Source organism: Schistocerca serialis, chromosome 1, assembly GCF_023864345.2.
Source record: "Schistocerca serialis cubense isolate TAMUIC-IGC-003099 chromosome 1, iqSchSeri2.2, whole genome shotgun sequence".
Taxonomy (NCBI): domain Eukaryota; kingdom Metazoa; phylum Arthropoda; class Insecta; order Orthoptera; family Acrididae; genus Schistocerca; species Schistocerca serialis.
This window is the reverse complement of record NC_064638.1, coordinates 1134774164-1134793844: the sequence shown is the minus strand read 5'-3', so window position 1 is coordinate 1134793844 and position 19681 is coordinate 1134774164. Positions and strand designations below refer to the sequence as shown.

General features: G+C 38.9%; 1 protein-coding gene across 4 annotated transcripts in view; it reads right to left on the bottom strand.

Annotated features, from left to right (window-relative positions):
• LOC126417220 (PH and SEC7 domain-containing protein-like) overlaps positions 1-19681 on the bottom strand; it is an 826610-nt gene that overhangs the window by 149998 nt on the left and 656931 nt on the right. For all 4 annotated transcript variants that reach the window (XR_007575542.1, XM_050085103.1, XM_050085104.1 and 1 more), the window contains exons 8-9: positions 16172-16365; positions 7987-8179 (exon numbers count right to left, since the gene is read on the bottom strand). Coding sequence is in view for 3 of the 4 variants with exons in the window: in XM_050085103.1 (XP_049941060.1) it covers positions 7987-8179; positions 16172-16365 (387 nt within the window). In the remaining variant the exon portion in view is untranslated. The remainder of the gene's footprint in view (positions 1-7986; positions 8180-16171; positions 16366-19681) is intronic.

Here is a 19681-nt window from a genome sequence, read left to right as displayed (position 1 = left end):
ACAATCTGTGGCCCTGTCTCCAGTGGTGACAGGCTCCTTTAACTGTCATGATACATCATAAACAAAAGATGGCATCTAGAAATGACCCTAAACCGAAAATGGAAGGTAGGTTTTTATGGGTCAGATATCTGCAAGTTAGTCTTTAATTACTGTAGAACTACCAAGTCCATTCGGGGAAAATATTTTCAACACATCGTGCAAATTATTAAACAGCCAGACACTGAAGACATGTCTTTTTATTACTTCTAAATCAGTTAAAGTTGCTTCTACACCTTCTAGAGACTTATATACACTATGGATGTCAAAAGAAATGTTATCAACACTAAAACTATTCTCTCTGGTTTAAATATGTACAACAGTTTGGCAGTAATAATTTTTATTTCTTCAGGGGCTGGAGAGCATTGTTAGCAGTTACACTAACAGTTGGAGTTCACATGTTAGCATTCTGGTCATTAAAATGATTCCAGAATGTACCTCACAGAATAATGAAAAGTGTTACTGCAGTGGACTTAATACATACTGCATCCCTGTTATTCAGATGAACTGTTCAGCGATTTATCCAAAATTCCCATATTTGTGGTTGGTAACATAATCCCACAATCAAATTTCCCTATCTCTCCAACATTTCCTGTTGGGTGACTCCATAAGGAATCCTTTGTACAGTTGCTATTGATGTTAGAACGTCCATGACAAAATAAGTAGCCTCTACATGCTTCTTAAAATAGATTAATAAACGCAAGAACTAATAAGGGTTGCCACAAATATACACAGTGTCTAATTATTGTGGTAACAGTGGGCAACAAATTACAAAAACATTGATTTTGTTAGGGATCTGAAAACATATTCCATTTAATGCTCCCTCCACATTCTTCCAATTTCTAATGTTAAGTTTCTCCCTTACAGATGATATGTTTCATTTTAAGAGATTTCCACCTTCCCTTCAGGATAACATAATTCTTATGGTTTCATGGTAAAAGAGGATATTTACCATCTGAGCTGAATACAATCCAAACTGTATTGTTTCGAGAACTTCTGCGTAAATTCTAGAACCATTCAGCCTTCTATCATCTCTAACACACGATATTTTAGATACAAGTGTGAGAGAGTGGAATCCTACCTACTGTGTGTCACATGTCTGTGTGTGCAGGTTTAAATTCAGTCGCAAGAAGAATGTAAATGCAGCGGTCGAACAGCACCGACAAGCAGTCCATGGATGTTTAGTGAGTGCGTACGAGAGGACCATGGAGTATTTATGTAACTGTCTAGAGGCAAGACATGTTTGTGATTTCGGTGTAACAGAGTCTTGATTATTAAACCAACTCTGTTGCAAATGTAACTTAATTGTTTCCAATGTGAGACGACACAGGTGACTTACAAGAAGTCGAATGTTTATGTGAGAAGTGTGAATTTTGTTCTCTGTGGAAGCTGAAATATACTGATAGTGAACTAAAAGTATTCTTCGAGTACCTCTTTATTTCACGAATAAAGAGGGAGTCTTAGAAATTCCTTTAACTAGCATCATCTTTAGAAGTTTATAGAGATTCCAGCAGCTGCCTAAACAGGGAAGAAGATTGGCTGTTCACTCTCAAGTAAGTCAACTCGTACAAAGGAGTTGGGAAGGTAGCGTACACACACTTCACACAACCTTCTGTCATCAAAAATTGTTAGAAAATATAGAAACATTTCTGAAAAAAAAAAAAAAATTAATTAATTAATTTGAAGGATTAGACCTTCTTTCTTCCTTCTTACCAAAGTACACACACATTTCATATTACTGCTTTAATTTGCCATTTAAATTTCCCCATAATGGCAGAGAGGGCTCTAGAGGCACGGTGGTGTCAGCTTCCCTAAGAGAGACTCTCCAACAGAAAATCAGGCAGGTCACGATACCTAGTGGCGACAGCCCCATCACGTGATTTAATCTGTGCAGCAGTCATAATGCAGCCTGGGGATTGTAAAATTACTAACAAATTCACAAATAGCCTCAGATAAAGGACTGGATCAACTGATGACAATGGGAAAATCTTAAGGACAACAGATTTGTGATTACAGATTGTATGTCTTTAGCTACATGGAATGTTACAGGATTGACCAACACAGAAAGCAATTTAAATCGAGTACTCAATGAGAGGGAAGTAGACTGCAATAATAACAGAAATTAAGAAAAAAACTAAAAAGGAACAAAAGATCTGACAGACTGCTGGATGGCTTAGAGATGCATCCCACAAAGAAAACAAACCAATGCTGGAGTAACAATTTCATTCAGTGATCAATTGAGAAGAAAGATTCATCAGTACAGCTTCATAAATGAAAGAACAGTGACAGTCAGATTTCAAACTCCAAGTGGTCATCTTGTATACAGACAAGAGGAGGGAAGGAAGGTTGATACTGACACTTTGTCAGAAAGAAGTTAACAGCATTAACGAGACAGACCATTTTGTCAAAGCCGGTGATTTTAATGCAAGTGTCTGAAAACTACCCATACCAGGTATAATAGGACTATTTGGAGAAAACATTCTTAACAATAATCAAAGGACCTACGCCAATTTGCCTCTTTTAATAATTTTAAAATTACTAAATCATTTTACAGAAAGAAAGACTCTCACGAGTTCAGATGGAATGCATGAGACATAAGATGTCTGGTTGCTAATATATTACTTAATGATAAAATTAAGACTCTTATACAAGATATACACGTTAATAGAGAAAGCGACACAGGCAACAACAACTACCCTTTAGGCAGTAAGTTAAGCCTACTATCAAAAGTGAAGAAAACAGAGAAACTCCAAAAGAAACCACAGTATGAGTTGTCCAAAGTACACCTCCAGTTGGAATATAGTACCTCAAAACTTTATCAGCACAGACTCCAAGAAAACCTTGCTTCGCTACCAATCATCGATATAGAGTGAATTAATATTAAGACATGTGTCAACAAAACTGCCTCAGAAGCAATTGGAAAAAAAGATATATGGGAAAAAAAACTCAGAATTTGGAACACAGAAATTAAAGAAGCCATTAAAGAAAAACAAGTAGCTTGTTTGAAATTTCTACAGACAAAAACATACGAGAGCAGGGAAAAATAAGAAACAAAAAGAAACACTGTGAAACAAACAGAGTGCAAAACACACCAAGAGTCGTGACACTTCATCACAAGCCTCTCAGAACATGACATACATAGTAGACAGCAATGGGCATATGAACAAGGTAGAAAAAGACACTACCTCACTTGCCATTATATCCAATGCAAAACACACCAAGAGTCGTGACACTTCATCATAAGCCTCTCAGAACATGACATACATAGTAGACAGCAATGGGCATATGAACAAGGTAGAAAAAGACACTACCTCACTTGCCATTATATCCAATGAATGATGTATAAAGCATTATACAGAATTATTGTGTACAAAGAAGGCTAGAGGTAACAATGGGGAAAGTGTTTACAATGAAACAGTAGATCCAATTACTACGGATGAGCTCCATGTGGCTTTGAAAGTGCATGAAAAACAGAAAAGCTGCTGGAATAGATGGAATAAAAGCAGAACTAATTAAATATGAGGGCCAGATAAAAGACTTTTAAACTTAGTAAATGAATGCTGGATGAACTGCACAACCCCTGATCCTTGGTATAGAGCAGAAGTAATCTCTCTTTTCAAGAAATGGAAATTTCATTCCATAATTGTAACTCATGACATCAATAACCTCATGAGAAGTATAACAGTAGCTATTACTTCTGAATAATAAAATGGATTTAAATCAGGCCATTCAGGCACAGACAATGTGTTTGTAATTAAAAACACTGTAGAAAAACACAGAGAATTTAATACAGAAACCGATATCGCCTTTATCAACCTCGAGAAGGCTCTTGACCTTGTGAGCCATGGTAGCCTTTGGAAGATTATGTCTGAATGTGGATATCCTTATCACCTAATATTGGTAGTCATACCCAGTATTTTGAATTTTTATCTGAATAACATCTGTCACTATTTTACACTTCTACTTACCAAACATTTACAGAAAAGTATGATACTAATGTGTTATACTGTAGTACATTATTTTATTTCTAGACAAAATGAACAATAGAGTAGCTTTCTTTGTAATTAATGCTAATGATAAAAAAGAAATGCTTTGAACATGTGTATTAACAAAACTTTTAACTTCTGATCTTTGCATTTACTGACTCCCAATCTTTGCATTTACTGACTCCCAGTCTTTGCATTTACTGACTTTAGAAAAAATTTGGAAACTGTGTCTCTGTACTCAAATATAAGCATTGAAAATTTTAGAAAAGTCAAACACGCAATTAAGAGTTATGCCTACAAAAGTACTGTAAACGTTAAATTTTCTCATTTATGTAATCAGTTCTTCAGTGTGATATTTAAAAAATGTATTTCCTCAAAAATTTATTTTTGATTTGAAAGCATGTGGACTACTGCTAAGATTTTTTAATTCTTGTGGTAGCTTATTGAAAACGGATGCAGCAGTATACTTCACACCTTCTGCACAAGAGTCAAGGAAGTGCGACCCAAATGCAGATTGGATTTCTGCCAAGTATTAACTGAGTGGAAGCTGCTAATTCTTGGGAATAAGGTGATATTGTTAACAAGAAATGACAGTAAAGAATATATATATTCGGATGCTAATGTCAGAATACCCAGACTAATGAACAGGGGTCGACAAAGAGGTTTGCACACTTACACCACGTATTCTCGAACCGCCTGTTTCCGAGCCAAAAATATCTTTCAAGAATGGGAAGAGCCATCCCAAAATATAATACCATGTATCATAAGCTAATGAAAATAAGCTAAATAGACCACTTCTTGTGTTGTACTATCACTTACTTCAGATACCGTTCGAATAGTAAAAACAGCAGCATTAGGTCTCTGAACACAATCCTGAAAGTGGGCTTTCCACTACAGTTTACTATCTATCTGAATGCCTAGAAATTTGAACTATTCAATTTCACTAATCATATGCCCATTTTGCAAAATTAAAATGTCGGGTTTTGTTGAACTCTGTGTCAGAAATTGTAAAATCTGAGTCTTACTGTGATTTAGCATTAGTTTATTTTCTAAAAGCCATGAACTTATGTCATGAACTGCACTATTTGATGCTGAGCAAATGTTGCACACAACATCCTTCACTATGAAGCTAGTGTTATCAGCAGTCAGAAATATTTTAGAATTGCCTGTGACACTAGAGGGCATACCATTTATATATAAATGAGGAACACGAGAGGCCCCAGCACCGATCCCTGGGGCACCCCTATTTCACCATGCCCCACTCAGACCCCAAATCATAGCCATTCTCAACACTACAAATAATTACCTTTTGCTGTCTCCTGTTAAAGTAAGAGGTGAACGGATTGTAAGCTACTTCCCATATTCCATAATGGTCCAACTTCTGGAGCAATATCTTGTGATAAACACAAATGCTTTAATTAACTAAAAAAAATACGCCTAGTGCTTGAAACCTTTTGTTTAAACCATCCGCTGTCCCACAGAGGAAAGAGAATACAGCATTTTCAGTTGTTAAACCATTTCTAAAACCAAACTGTACATTTCATAGCAAATTATATGAAATAAAATTATCAATTATCCTTATGTACACAGGCTTTTCAATAACTTTAGCAAACACTGATTGCATAGAAATATGTCTAAAATTGTCTACATTATCCCTTTCTCCCTTTTTATAAAGCTGCTTTCCTACTGAGTACTTTAATTGTTCAGGAAACTGACCATTCTTACAGGAAACATTACAAATATGGCTAAGTACAGGGTTAACATGTGCAGCACACTACTTTAATATTCTGCAAGGCACTCCATCATGTCCATGAGAGTCACTAGTCTTTAGTGGTTTAATTATTGACTCAATCTACCCCTTGTCAATATCATACAGGAATATTTCAGTCATCAATCTCGGAAAGGCATTTGCGAAGAGTGTTATATGATTCCCCGTAGAAACTGAATTTTTATTTAATTCACCAGCAATGCTCAGAAAATGATAGTCAAATACTGCACACATATCTGATTTATCAGTAACAGTAATATTTTTACTACGAACTAACTTTATATCGTCGACCTTGTGATGCTGACCAGACACTTCCTTCACAATTGACCATACGGTTTTAATTTTATCCTGTGAGTTAGCTATTCCCATTTGTGCACCACATACTCTTTGCCTTCCTAATAACATTTTTAAGCACCTTACAATACTGTTTGTAATGGGCAACTGTAGCTTGATTGTGAGTACTTCTAACATTTTGATATAATTCCCACTTTGTTGTACATGATATCCTTATTCCATTAGTGAGCCACCCAGGCTGACTTTTACTGCAGGTACCCCGTTTAGAATATTCTAATGGAAAGCAACTTTCAAAGAGCATGATAAATGTGTTAAGTAAAGCATTATATTTGTCATCTATGTTATTAGCACTATAAACATCCTGCAACTCTTGTTTCTTAATGAGTTTTAAAGAGCTCTCTACTGCCTTTGGATTAGCTTTTCTATGTGGTTTGCAATTATATATAACAACTGTTTGAGTACAGAAACCTTCTAGTGTTAAAATTTGTGCACCATGGTCTGAAAGGCCATTCACCCTTTTACTAACAGACTCCCATCTAGTAATGAAGAATGAATAAAACTATTGTCTATCGCTGTGCTACTGTTCCCCTGCATCCTGGCTGGAATAAAACAATCTGCATCAGATCATACGAATTTAATAGATCATCCAACATCCTTTTTCTTGCACAATCACATACAGAATTAATATTGAAGTCACCACATGTAACTAAATTTTAGTACTTCCTATAAAGTGAACCAAGAATCCTCTCTAACTTGAGCAGAAATTCTCTGAAGTCAGAGTTTGGGGACTATAAACAACAAAAATCAGAAGTTTAGTTTAATTAAATTCAACTGCCCTTACACAACATTCAAATAGATGTTCTGTTCAGTGCCATGATATGTCTACGGACTCAAATGAAATACAATTTTTTTTTCCTACATATGTGGTCACTACCCCACTCCACAAAGAACTCCTTGAAAAAACAGCCAGCTTATCTGTATCCTGGTAAAGGAAGCCTCTTAACTGTCGAATTATTTAAGTGGAGCTCCAATATACCAATAATGTCAGAGTCATCATCTATAATCAGTTCACAAATTTTATCTCCAATTCCTCTTACAGTTTGATGAAATATGCTAATTCCTTCTCTAGTTGGATACCTGAACTCCTCTGAAGGTGATTCCTTCGGTAGAGGGACTTCCTTTAAGCAGGAATACCTATCAGCTGACTTCACTCTAAAGAAGGTGCAGCTTTAACACCAACTACTACAGGAATTTTTTCACCTGTGATCCCACCACCGCCCTCTACACTGACACCTATAAGCTTTGCCAGCCTCACCTTCCCAAACCTACTGAGGTGCAGGCCATGCCTAGTGAAACCCGATCTATTGATAGACTCAACTGGCACCACTGCAATGTGACCCATGCCCTCCACCATCAGTGCCCTCTCCAGCCCCATGTTAACACACTTAGCAGCAGTGTTAAGTTGAGCCCGATCATTGTGCTGAAACAGTGGCACAAAGTGCACATTAGTGCCACCAGTTTTAATAGCTATCTTTACCAGGTCACTACCTACATCATACTCCCCATCCCTATGAAGACTACTCCCTGTTCCACTCACAATTACTACCTGATCCTCTTTCATAAAATTCCTACATAGCTCCCCTATGTTAACAGTCACCTGAGCCAACCCTGCACTAGGCTTCACAATGCTGGTGACCTAGTACTCACTCTGCAACACTTCCTGCACTGCTGGCCAATACTTCTGCCATGTGAATGGATGTACAGAACGTAACATAAAATCTGGATTAATGACACATTTTTAATAGAAGAGTCTCTCATTCTCACCACAGATATCAGCTGATGTAACAAACGTAACATACAGAGTGTAATGAGCCAAGTACTTGTAAGCTGAACATTACTTACAATGCCCATTCAAGTGGATAAGATTTAATTGCCTGGTATAGCTGTTTGAGCACCTCTCTTGGGAAGTTGTCACCATCATTCAGTTCTGAGAGATTTTCAATGAATTCCGTGCATGTCATCTTGCGACCAATATTTTGACCGTGAAGATCCGTGTTGAGGAGCATTATGGCACATGTCAGAGTGTGAACAGCATCTGTTAATATAATAATTATATATTGTATTAAAACTGAGAAAGAAAACATTATTTGAAAACTCTCAAGATAATGTTGCTGAAAGTCAGATAACAGGTTTATATAATCAGTAATGATATTTTCATACCACAGAATCAATACCCATTTGTGTTAATATAATAATAATAACAAATATAATAATAACTGAAAATTTAATAATAAAGTAAATCTACAGTCTTTTCAAAAGCAAATTTTTATTCACCAATGAACATTTTGAAGCACAGCTTCATTATTCGGTCTACAGATGGTTGCTGAAGGACCTTAATACACAGTGATAGCTTGTAAACACACATTTGCAATTATCTGGCAAAAAGTTATTTTCTTCGATTTCTTGGCTTTTGTTACTGTATACTTTCACCCATTCAAGTTTTAGATACTAATTATGATACACATTGTGCAAACTTTGGATTTGGGCACCACTGGCATGCCACTCAGTTTGTCGCCCCAAGTGACGGCTGCTGTCACACAATGAATAAGAGTAGGGTGCTAAGAGGAAAGTTCTCAATGTAAACTTAAGGCTGTATCTGTTTATCAATGACAATACATTTCATTCCAAAAATTATATGCAGATTGTTTTCCTGATTAACTGAGTAAATGATGCAGTTCGAAAAATGAACACAGCGGGAAGTCCAAGATAGAGTAACAATGATGTGGAATGGATAGAGTGCTACTTACAGTACAGATGAGGTGTTCAGTTGCAGACAGGACCAATGAAAAGAGAATCCTTCAATATTAGGGCTTTCAGACAAAGAACTACTTCTACAGTACACACACACACACACACACACACACACACACACACACACACACACAAACATGAAAACACTTCTTTAACACCTACTGTACCAATCAGACTCAATCCAAAACCAACACTGAACCCTGCCCGAATCAGTTTACTCCTCCATCCAACCGTGATCCGCCGCCACTGCCTCCAAAACAATCCCCGTTAACTTCTAAAAATTTGTTATCCTTCAATCTTGCCTCCTCACCATTCTGCAAATCCCTCAACATGGTAACCAAGCTTACATCCACAGAAAAAGCCACATTCCATCATCTAAAAGCTGATTGTGATGTTATAAATCCTATCTGCCAATGAAGCCTCCACCACTCTGGTTATGAATCACAGGGAATATCTGGCAAAGGGACTCTCCCAGCTATCAGATACGTCCACCTACAAAACATGCCACAGTGACCCTATTCCAGAAATTCGGCAGGGCCACTAGTCCTTTCTCAAATTCTTAGATCCATTCTAGAACCCAACCCCTAGTCCTATCTCTCTCCACCATCACCCTATTGGGCTTGGATATTGTAACCCCTCAGACACAATCTACGCTCACGTGGACCAACACCTTCAGCCAACTACCTGCAACCTACCCTCCCACATAAAAGACACCAGCCATGTCTTCCATCAACTCTCCACAGTTCCTGTTTCTCTACCACCCAGCACCATGGTCATCAATGCTGATGCCACCTCCCTCTACACTAACATCCCCAACGCCCATGGCCTTGCCATTACTGAACACATGTTTCAATATCCATCTCACTTCGAAACTACTACATCCTTCCTGGTCACCATGACCAACTACACTGATCAGCCAGAACATAATGACTACAACCCTACTATCGATATACACCCATTCAGGTAACAGCAGCATTAACAGGTGAGGGATGCCTGCCAGTCACACACACGCGTGCTGCATGTTGTACCAGCAAAGATGCTGTCCGTGTGCAGAATGGGGAGGCGCGAAAGCTATCTGTGAGACTGTGATGGCCCAGATGCTCGGGACGAGCATTTTGGAAACTCCAGACTTGTCAGGCATTTGAGGAGTGATGTTTTGAGTGTCTTCCACATGTGGTGAAACCAACACCACCCCTCACTTAAGGCTGGGGTAGACTGGTAAAATAGGACAGGCGGTAAACTGTGGTGCAACAAACATCAGATTTTAATACTAGGCAGAGGACAAGTGTGTCCAAACACACAGTACACAGAACACTTCTATCGATGGGCCTCCACAGCCAATGACCCATGCATCTACCAATGTTAACATATACTGTGACACGGAGACAAGCTGACGGCGGATCCATTATGCTCTGGGGAACATTCACATGGGCATTCATGTGTCCAGTGGAGAACATGCAAAGCACCATGACAGCCAAGGAGTATCACATACTGGTTGCAGACAACATACACTCCTCAAGACTATCATGTTCCCTGACGGCTGTGGCACTTTTCAGCAAGATAATGTGCCATGTTACAAGGCAAGTAGTGTGATGGGGTGGTTCAAGCAGCACTGTGGTCAATTCAAATTTACGTGCTGGATCCCCATCTCACCAGGTCTGAACCCGATCGAACACATCGGAGTGATTGAATGTGGCATCAGAATTAATCCCCCCCCCCCCCCCAGAATTTACAGGAATTGGGTGACCTATGTGTGCAGATTTGGTGGTGACGACAATGATGATGATGATGATGATGATGCTGTTTGGTTTGTGGGGTGCTCAACGAATCAGTTATTAGTGCCTGTACAAATTCCCAATCTTTTCACAGTCCAGTCTCACCATTTTCCCAAATGATGACGACATGATGAGTCAACATGAACACCCAATCCGTGGAGGGGCGAGGTGTAGAGAAAATCCCTGACCCAGGCAGGAATCAAACCCAGGACGTGCCAACTCCCTCCTGCGACATACCAAGGACTCATTGCTTCCATGCTGTGATGCGTTGCCACTGTTATCTGTGCCAAAGGTGGACATACTGGCTTTCAGGTAGGTGGTCACAGCTTTCTGGCTGATCAGTGATATCCTTACAATTACTTCTGCTTTGATGGCATCACCTACAAACAAATCTGTGGTACAGTAATGGGCACCTGCACGGCACCGTCCTATGTCAACCTATTCCTGGGCCATCTAGAGGACTACTTCCTAAGCACTAAGAATCCCAAACTTATCACCTACCACCAGAACCTCATCATCATCTCCCCATTTTGCTTCACCTGGTTCTCAACCCAAGATGACACATTCCTCCTGTTGACCTCCACCTGAAGGGTGACTACATCAGTACATCCATCAATATCAAACCTTCCAGCCACCACAGAGTGTATATGCGGACAAGGATAAAAATTACCGGGTTTTTCCTAGATTTCCTGCTCAAAAATACAATTTTTTCTGGGTGAAAATACACTTTTTCCATGCCAAGTGACTGTAAACTTTCCCCTGGAACTGTAAAACTTACCCTTTGAATGGTTAAGGTTTTATTCACCAGCGTGGAGTTTAATGGCACTTTAGTGGAAAAAAAAATTTTTTTGAAAGATCTTTAATGTACGCTGCACATTTTCATATTACGAAAGTATAAATTTAAACTCCACCAAACACAGCATGCATGTTGGTTTCCAAACCACTTAAATTGAGACTGCGATGTGGTTTCGTAAGCCAATCATACCCTACGTCACACAATCTCACCAGCTGATGACAGCAGATATTCACAGCGTATTGTAATTTCTTTCTTTATAAAAGCCTTTTTACTTCACAAGATGTGATAAGCATTGCGTTGTGTTTTCTAACCCTGTCGGTGTTCATTAGTTCCCACGAGAGTTTAGCACCAAATTCGAATTTTGTCAAATGAAAACACATTAATGTGTGTGTGAGTGCAGTGTACTTGGGGGGGAAAAAAAAAAAAGAAGGATCAGTCACAACAAAACATATGTACAAATATGTACGCAAAACATTTTGACAAGCTAAAAATCATGGTTTTAAAAATCAAGGGATGTGTTAAATCACCAATGTAATTTACATTTGCATCATTTGGTTTGCAGATGACAAGCTATCAGTGCAGGACACTATCAAGTTGGTCCTGCAAAACCACAATGTTAGATCACAGTGCGAAGCAAAATGAACAAAAACTTTCTTTAGGTCTCACTTTGTTAAATAAATTATAATCTAAAGATGTCCACTTTTTATAGTTTTTCGACAAACAAGAAACCCACTGATGCTGGTACGGAGGTGCTGAAACATGTTTGGATAAAAAGAAAAAGCAGTGTGTTTGCAAAAAGGTAGAATCCATATCCTGTAAGTATTATCTCACGTTCAGTTCTTTATTACAGCATAATGCCAACTGTGTCAGAATATGAAAATGTGCACTCGAAACCTAGCAAACATTTGAAACTAGCGACAGTATGGAATGAAACATTTCATTTCAAATAAATTGACAGCCTCACTGGAAAACATTAATAAACGTCAAAGTTCTTTAACAAACTGACAAATATAACTTCATTGTTATGAAAGGCGATTAATAATTGATTGTCAAAACTGTGGCAATAAAAAAACAAACTAATAACATATTCTAGCCTTCCATAATTACGTGAGTGTATTTTAATTCCTGGCCACAGAAATCTGTTTTGTTATCATTTGACATAGGACCTGTACACGAAAAGGAAACAACAAACCCATTAAATGTAAACGTGGGTCACATGGAGACTATCGCCCTCCCCACTACAACTCTAGACTGCTCTGCGTATGTGCGAATCAGGCAGATAAGGCGCGCCGGAAAATTTTTTGCTGGTGGCATCTGGCTTCTTGTTGCTACTGCTGATAGCTAACAGCAACACTTCAGGTAGCCAGAAGCAGGAGAAGGTACTGCTCATACAACTGCAAATGGGCTGCTGACAACTGCTCAAACAAACCTAATGTAAACAATTGTGATGTCAGCAGTTTGTTGTTACGAATTGTTGCACAGTCTTCATCCTAAAGTCTTTGACATATTTCACTGTTAGCAGACCATGTGTGAGCACTGTGTTTTATTGTTGTAAATGATAAATTTTCTTTGAAACTTAAGTGTTTATTTTTCCCCCTCTCGTTGATGTTTTATTGCTGAAGTGTGGTTCTGCAATAGTGGGATACAGTAATATTCTTTCTTAGAGTGTCAGTTCTTACCAGTCAAAGCCACAGACATTTAACTGTAGACTAAAACAATGAAACATTCCCGGAATTCTTAAAAATTTCATGTTTTTCCAGGTTTTCCCCCGGATGAAAAAATTCCCGGGTTATTCACCGATTTTCCAGTTGTGCCAGGGCATATACACTGTGCACCAGCAATAGCTGCACTCTGACAGCTGCCACCCATTCCATACCAAGAAGTCCCTTCCATACAGCCGATCCACCCTCGGTCATCACTTTTGTAGTGATGAACAGTCCCTCTCCAAATCACGCCAAGGGTCTCAAGGAGGCCTCCACAGATCGAAATTACCCTCCTAGCCTTGTACAGAAACAGATCTCCAGTGCCTTGTCTCTCCAGTCAGCTACCACCTCCCACATTATCCAGCCATAAAAGAACACTCCTTTCATGACTCAGCACCACCCAGGTCTGGAGCCTGGGTTCCAACTACCTGTCATCCTGCCCTGAAATGCTCTCCACCCCTCCCACAGTCGTTTCCTGCTGCCCACTGAACTTATGCAATATCCTTGTCCATTCCTACTCCACCCCTACTTCTCAATCCTTGCCTCATGTCTCATACCCCTGCAATACACACACCTTCCCCCCCCCCCCCCCCCCCCCCGCCACTGCCACCTACTCCAGCCCTATCACATGTATCTCCTATCCCATCAAAGGCAGGGCCACCTGTGAAAGCAACAACATGATGCATCAACTATGCTGCAAACACTGCCCTGCTTTCAATGTGGACATGACAATTTGCAGGCTGTCTGTCCAAAAGTATGGGCCAAGAGAAAGTTGGACCATTCTGTTTCTGAACATACCATTCAACAAGATCTGCTTCATCTTAATGACTGCTTCATCTTAATGACTGCTTCACACAGCTGCTGCTCATGATTCTTCATTCTAATCCCAGTTTTTCTGAACTGCGAAGTTTAGACCTGTTCCAGCAACATATCCTCCATTTGCCTAAAGCTTCACCAGTCCCTGTCTCCGATCTACCTATCTCTTTCCCTGCTCCTACTCCAATACTACTCATGTCTATCCCACCAATGCACCTTCAAGTCCTCTCCCCTTCTCTACGTCTCTCCTCTGCTACCCCCCCCCCCCCCCCTCAACCACTGCTTCCCAACGATGTATCTAACAGCCTTATCCTGTCCCCACCAAGTTACTACACTATGTCAGGCAGCACTAGCATCTTCTTCTATCCATACCCTGTTATCCTCCCCCTCCCTGTTCATGCCACCTCCCTCCCACCACTTCCCATCCCTGATTTCTGCTTGGTCATACACAGTTGCAGTAGGGCTCTAGGACCCTGAGACAGTGACCATGTATGTAAGAGTTGCGCTTATGTGAAAGTGTGTGTGGTTTTTTTTATTGCAAAAGAAGGACTTTATCTGAATGCTTTAATATTTCAGGAGTCTTTTTCATTGTACTTGTCTGTGATTCAACACCTCCTCTATATGCTGAGTAGCAATCTATCCTTTCCATATTGTTACACCTCACAAAATGGTTGACATGGTGGCTTTTGCTTGGAAGCCTACAAGTGGGAATGCAGAATTTTTAAATGACATATTCCAGAGTTTGTTTTGTTCATAATATTAATTTATTTATACATGTCATCTATCTGTTAGTTGTTTCTGGCGGCAGGAGGGCACTGGCCACCCTCTGCAACTAACACTGCCAAATCCGTAATAACACGGCCGACCCCGCGTTGAAGTGGGACAAAGGCCCAAAGAAAGAAACCTATCTGTTAGTTGTTTATGTACATTTAAAAGTACATCTTCATTATTTTTGATTTGCGTATTACTGAGGGAACTTTGTGGCACTATCAACAGGTAATAGTACCATTGGCAGGTTAAATTGAATTTCAACGAATCAATGTCAACAAAATGAGGTAGAACATATGGGGAAACATTTCAACTTCTTAACATATGGTATCATAATGTAGTTTCTTCTTCACGTCAATCCCCCATGTACATCACAGACTTCATGTTTTGTAAACAGTATTTACAATTGGTGAGCTGTTTTTAAAACAATCAGTGGAATTTGTCATTTCACTTTTCACAGAGATATGTTACTATGAACAGAAATGAAACAAATAAAACGGCCATTATTTCTGTGGTGTCACCGCCAGACACTACACTTGCTAGGTGGTAGCTTTTAAATCGGCCGCGGTCCGTTAGTATACGTCGGACCCGCGTGTCGCCACTGTCAGTGATTGCAGACCGAGCGCCGCCACATGGCAGGTCTAGAGACAGATCCTAGCACTTGCCTCAGTTGTACAGCCGACTTTGCCAGAGATGGATGACGGACAAATAAGCTCTCATTAGCCGAGACGATAGTTAGCATAGCCTTCAGCTAAGTCATTTGCTACGACCTAGCAAGGCGCCATTATCCTTTGTTATTATTGCTATTATACTTCTGTATCATCAAGAGCGATGTTCTACAATTATGAATTAACGTTAAGTATTCCAGAAGCTATGTACTATTTTTGGCTACTCTAATTCCTTGTAATGTTCCAGACCTCACGCCAGTCTGCGTGAGCGTAAACGCGTGCATTTCGGCTTCCTCGCATAGTGACTTGGCTGTCTTGCCAAGTCACAACAATTTCAATGTTAAGAATTCTTAGTTATAAGCTTAAAATGTCTCGAGTTTACGACAAGTTCTGTTAGATTTTCTTTCTGGTATGAAAATCCTCAGTGCTTGGCTATAGACATTTCAAAACACAACAATCAGAGAACATTTGACAGAATAAAGTATTTTCCGACTCTATGCATTCTCTAACGCTATTATCAAACTTTTTACCTGAAGTTTCAGACTTAATGAAATACAAATGAAAAAAAGCATGTATTCTCAGTTTCTAAAAATTACTGCTGCATTAAAGTGGCAAAGGAATATATGTGTGCCCAGATATGGGCAAAAAGAGCAAGCAAAAGCATGCAGAGAGAGAGAGAGAGAGAGAGAGAGAGACTCAAACAACTAAAACTAAACCACCACGTCTTTAAGGTCCATAAAATTATGTTACCTTGCGAATTAAATGTGCCTGGGTTGCAGTCAAGGTAGCGTTTTGAAAAATGAACAAGGACTCTTTCCCGCTCCTGCGTCTCTCCTGTCAAACTGAACTGCTTTAGGAACTTGCGAAGGGCTATATCCAGTGTGTCACCCTCAAAATTGAAATATTTCAGGTACTCCTCAGCAACAACACGACTGAAGTCATTGCTGAAAAAGATTTACATATGTTCAGAAAATCTAAACAAAATAATAACAATAAATCTGAAAGTAAGATACAAACGTACAAACATGTTCATATTCACCAAATATTATGTGATCCAAAATAAAAAAACAAGCAGCCATACCGCTCCTGTAACGGAAATTCCACATGAAATAAGCAAATTAGTACAGTCACAAGTAAAATATGACCAGTTATATAAACTTCATGTCCAGTACCCTAGTTGTTTTATCCAAGTTGCCTTGTCTGAGACCGAAGAAAATAAATATGGGTGAATACAGAAGGTTCTAAACCCTGCCGCTTTTAAGGCCAGCCGCATCTGGTGAACAAAATTTATCAATTCTTCTCCAGAACTGTTTACTTTGTACAGGATACTTTTAACTATTTTGTTGTTCTGGATGTTTTTGCTGTCATATTTAATATTATAAATATCTGTTTTTTTAGACAGGTATAGTGAAATGTCTACCAGTACCACAACATTTCTTGCAAGACATTTATGTATGTTGTTGCAGGAAAATGGACTCCCACTAATACTGTCCAATAGCAAAACATTATTGATTTCATTCTGTACAATGATACAAAATCAGATTCAATAAAGAGATAATCACAACAAGAATTTATTTTTCTGAACCCTTTACCATTTGCTTGTGATACTGTCTTTGCTTTTCGATTTCTTATTTACAACTACCTTTCACTTCCTCATTTCTATATAGTCATCTTCCCTTCATTTCTTCAAACACTTGCTCTCTTTTTCTTCTTTTCCAGTCCGAAGATTGGTTTGATCCAGCTCTCCACAGTATCCTATAACGTGCGAAGTAACTCCTTGGTTTCCCTCAACAAATTTTATCCCCTCTCCCCAGCTTCCTTTCATTATCAAATTCATGATATCTTGATGCCTCAGGATGTATCCTATCAATCAATATCTTCTTTCAGTCACTTTGTGCAATGAATTTTATTTTTCCACAATTCAGTTCAGTACTAACTCATAATTTATTAAATATACCCATCTAACATTTAACAGTTTTCTGTGGAACTCCATTTCAAAAGCTTCTCTCGTCTTCTAGTACGCACTACGAGAGAGTGCTGAAAAGTGATGCCTCCATATATTTCATGTGAAGACTCTTAAGATTTTCTAAACAGAATGGATATTATTAACATTTTTATTCTTCATGTCCACATATCCGCAGTTCTCTGCCACTAGAGAGCTGTGAACTGCAGTGTGTAACATGGCAATGTGGAACGTAACTATGTTGATACATGAGAAACAACATGATGTATTAGAGTTTCAAATACAAACAGTTCGCCTGCACTTGGAGCATCCTCTCCTTCAATGTGACAATGCTAGACAACACACAACCACTGTGACATCTCAACAATCCGACACCTTGGGTTCACTGTCATCGATCATTCTCCATACAGTAGTGCCTTGGCTCCATCTGATTTTCATCTGTTTCACGAATACCTTCGAGGACTTCACTTTGATAGCGATGAAGCAGTGCAAGCAGAGGTGAGGTTGTGGTTCCATCAACAAAGTCAAACATTCTACAGTGACAACATAAAAAAAACTGGTCTCTTGTTGGGAGAAATGTGTTCGTAACCCTGGTGACAATGTTAAGAAATAAACAAACAAAAGATACAAAGCTTAGCTAATTTTCATAACACACTTCCTTTTTCTAGCTGTAGAAAAAAGGCGCCCCCCCCCCCCCCCCACACACACACACACACACACACACACACACACACACACACACACACCTGTCTCCCTACACTGTGCTCAGTCAATTGAGCACAATGCAGGGAGATAGGCGTGTGTGTGTGTGTTTGTGTGTGTGTGTGTGTGTGTGTGTGTGTGTGTGTGTGTGTGTGTGTGTGTTTGTTTGTTCCCTTCAGCTAGAAAAAGGAAGTACATTCTGAAAACTAGCCAATCTGAACACCTTTTGTTTGTGTGCCTATCGATGATGCACAGCTTCTGCCTTTCAGTGAGTTGTTTTCTTTATTCCTAAACAATTCATAATTTTCAACCAGACCTTTCTGTATTAAGGAATAAACATCTAGACGTAAAGAATAAAGATGTAGAATGTTAGTAAAATTTATTTTATTTAAATGCCATTAAGAGTTTTCACATAAAATATTCAGAGGCATTACTTTCAGCATTCCCTTGTACTTACTGTACATGTTTAACTTCTGTACAAGGCTACACTCCAAATAACTACCTACAGTAAGGAATTCATAAACTTCAATTTATATCTGATGTTAACGAGCTTCTCTTTTTCAAAAATGCTTTTCTTCCAATTGCCAGTCTGCATTTTATAGCCTCTCTATTTCACCCCATCTTCAGTTATTTTACTGTCCGTATAGCAAAATCTCAATTAGTAATTTTGCCGTCTCATTTCATAATCTGATTTTATGAGCCTCACCTGATTTAATTTGACTGTGTTCCATTACCCTAGTTTTACTTTTGTTGATATTCACTGCATAGTTTTTTTTCAAGACACCATCCATTGCACTGAACCGCTCTTCAAGTCCTTTTCCATTTCCCACAGGATTGCAATGTCACTGGTAAACCACAAACTTCTCATTTCTTCTCTTTGAGCTTTAATCTCTCTCCAATATTCTTCTTGGTTTCCTTTGCTTGCTCAATGTAAAGACTAAATAACACCAAGGAGAGGCTACAAGGCTGTCCCACTCCCTTCTCAACTACTGCTTCCCTTTCATGTCCTTCGATTCTTATAACTACAGTCTCATTTCTGTATAGTTGTAAATAATCTTTAGCTCACTGCATCTTACCCAAGCTACCTTCAGAATTTCGAAGAGACCATTCTAGTCACCACTGTTAAAAAGATTGTCTCTTAAAATCTACAAATTCTATGATGGCCTTTTTTGCTCTTTTCTTCTAAGATAAGTTATAGGGTCAGCATAGCTTCATGTGTGTGTACATTTCTCCAAAATTCATACTTTCTTGATGTCTGTTTCTACCAGTTGTTCGCTTTTTCTGTAAATAATTCGTGTCAGTATTTTGCAACCGTGACTTATTAAACTGATGCTTCGACAATATTCACAGCCATTAGCAGCTGCCTTCTACGGAATGGGTATTATTATATCACTTTTTTTTAAGTCTAAGGGAATTTCACCTGTCGGATATATCTTTCATGCCGTGTGAAACAGTCCTGCCATAGCTGGCTCAAACGATAATGTAAATTTACCAGAAAATACTACTGTACAATTGAGAAAATATTTTCTCCCTTTATATTCACAACAAAATCCTGCTACGTATGAGCTGATCTTCTGAACTCCATTTATAACACA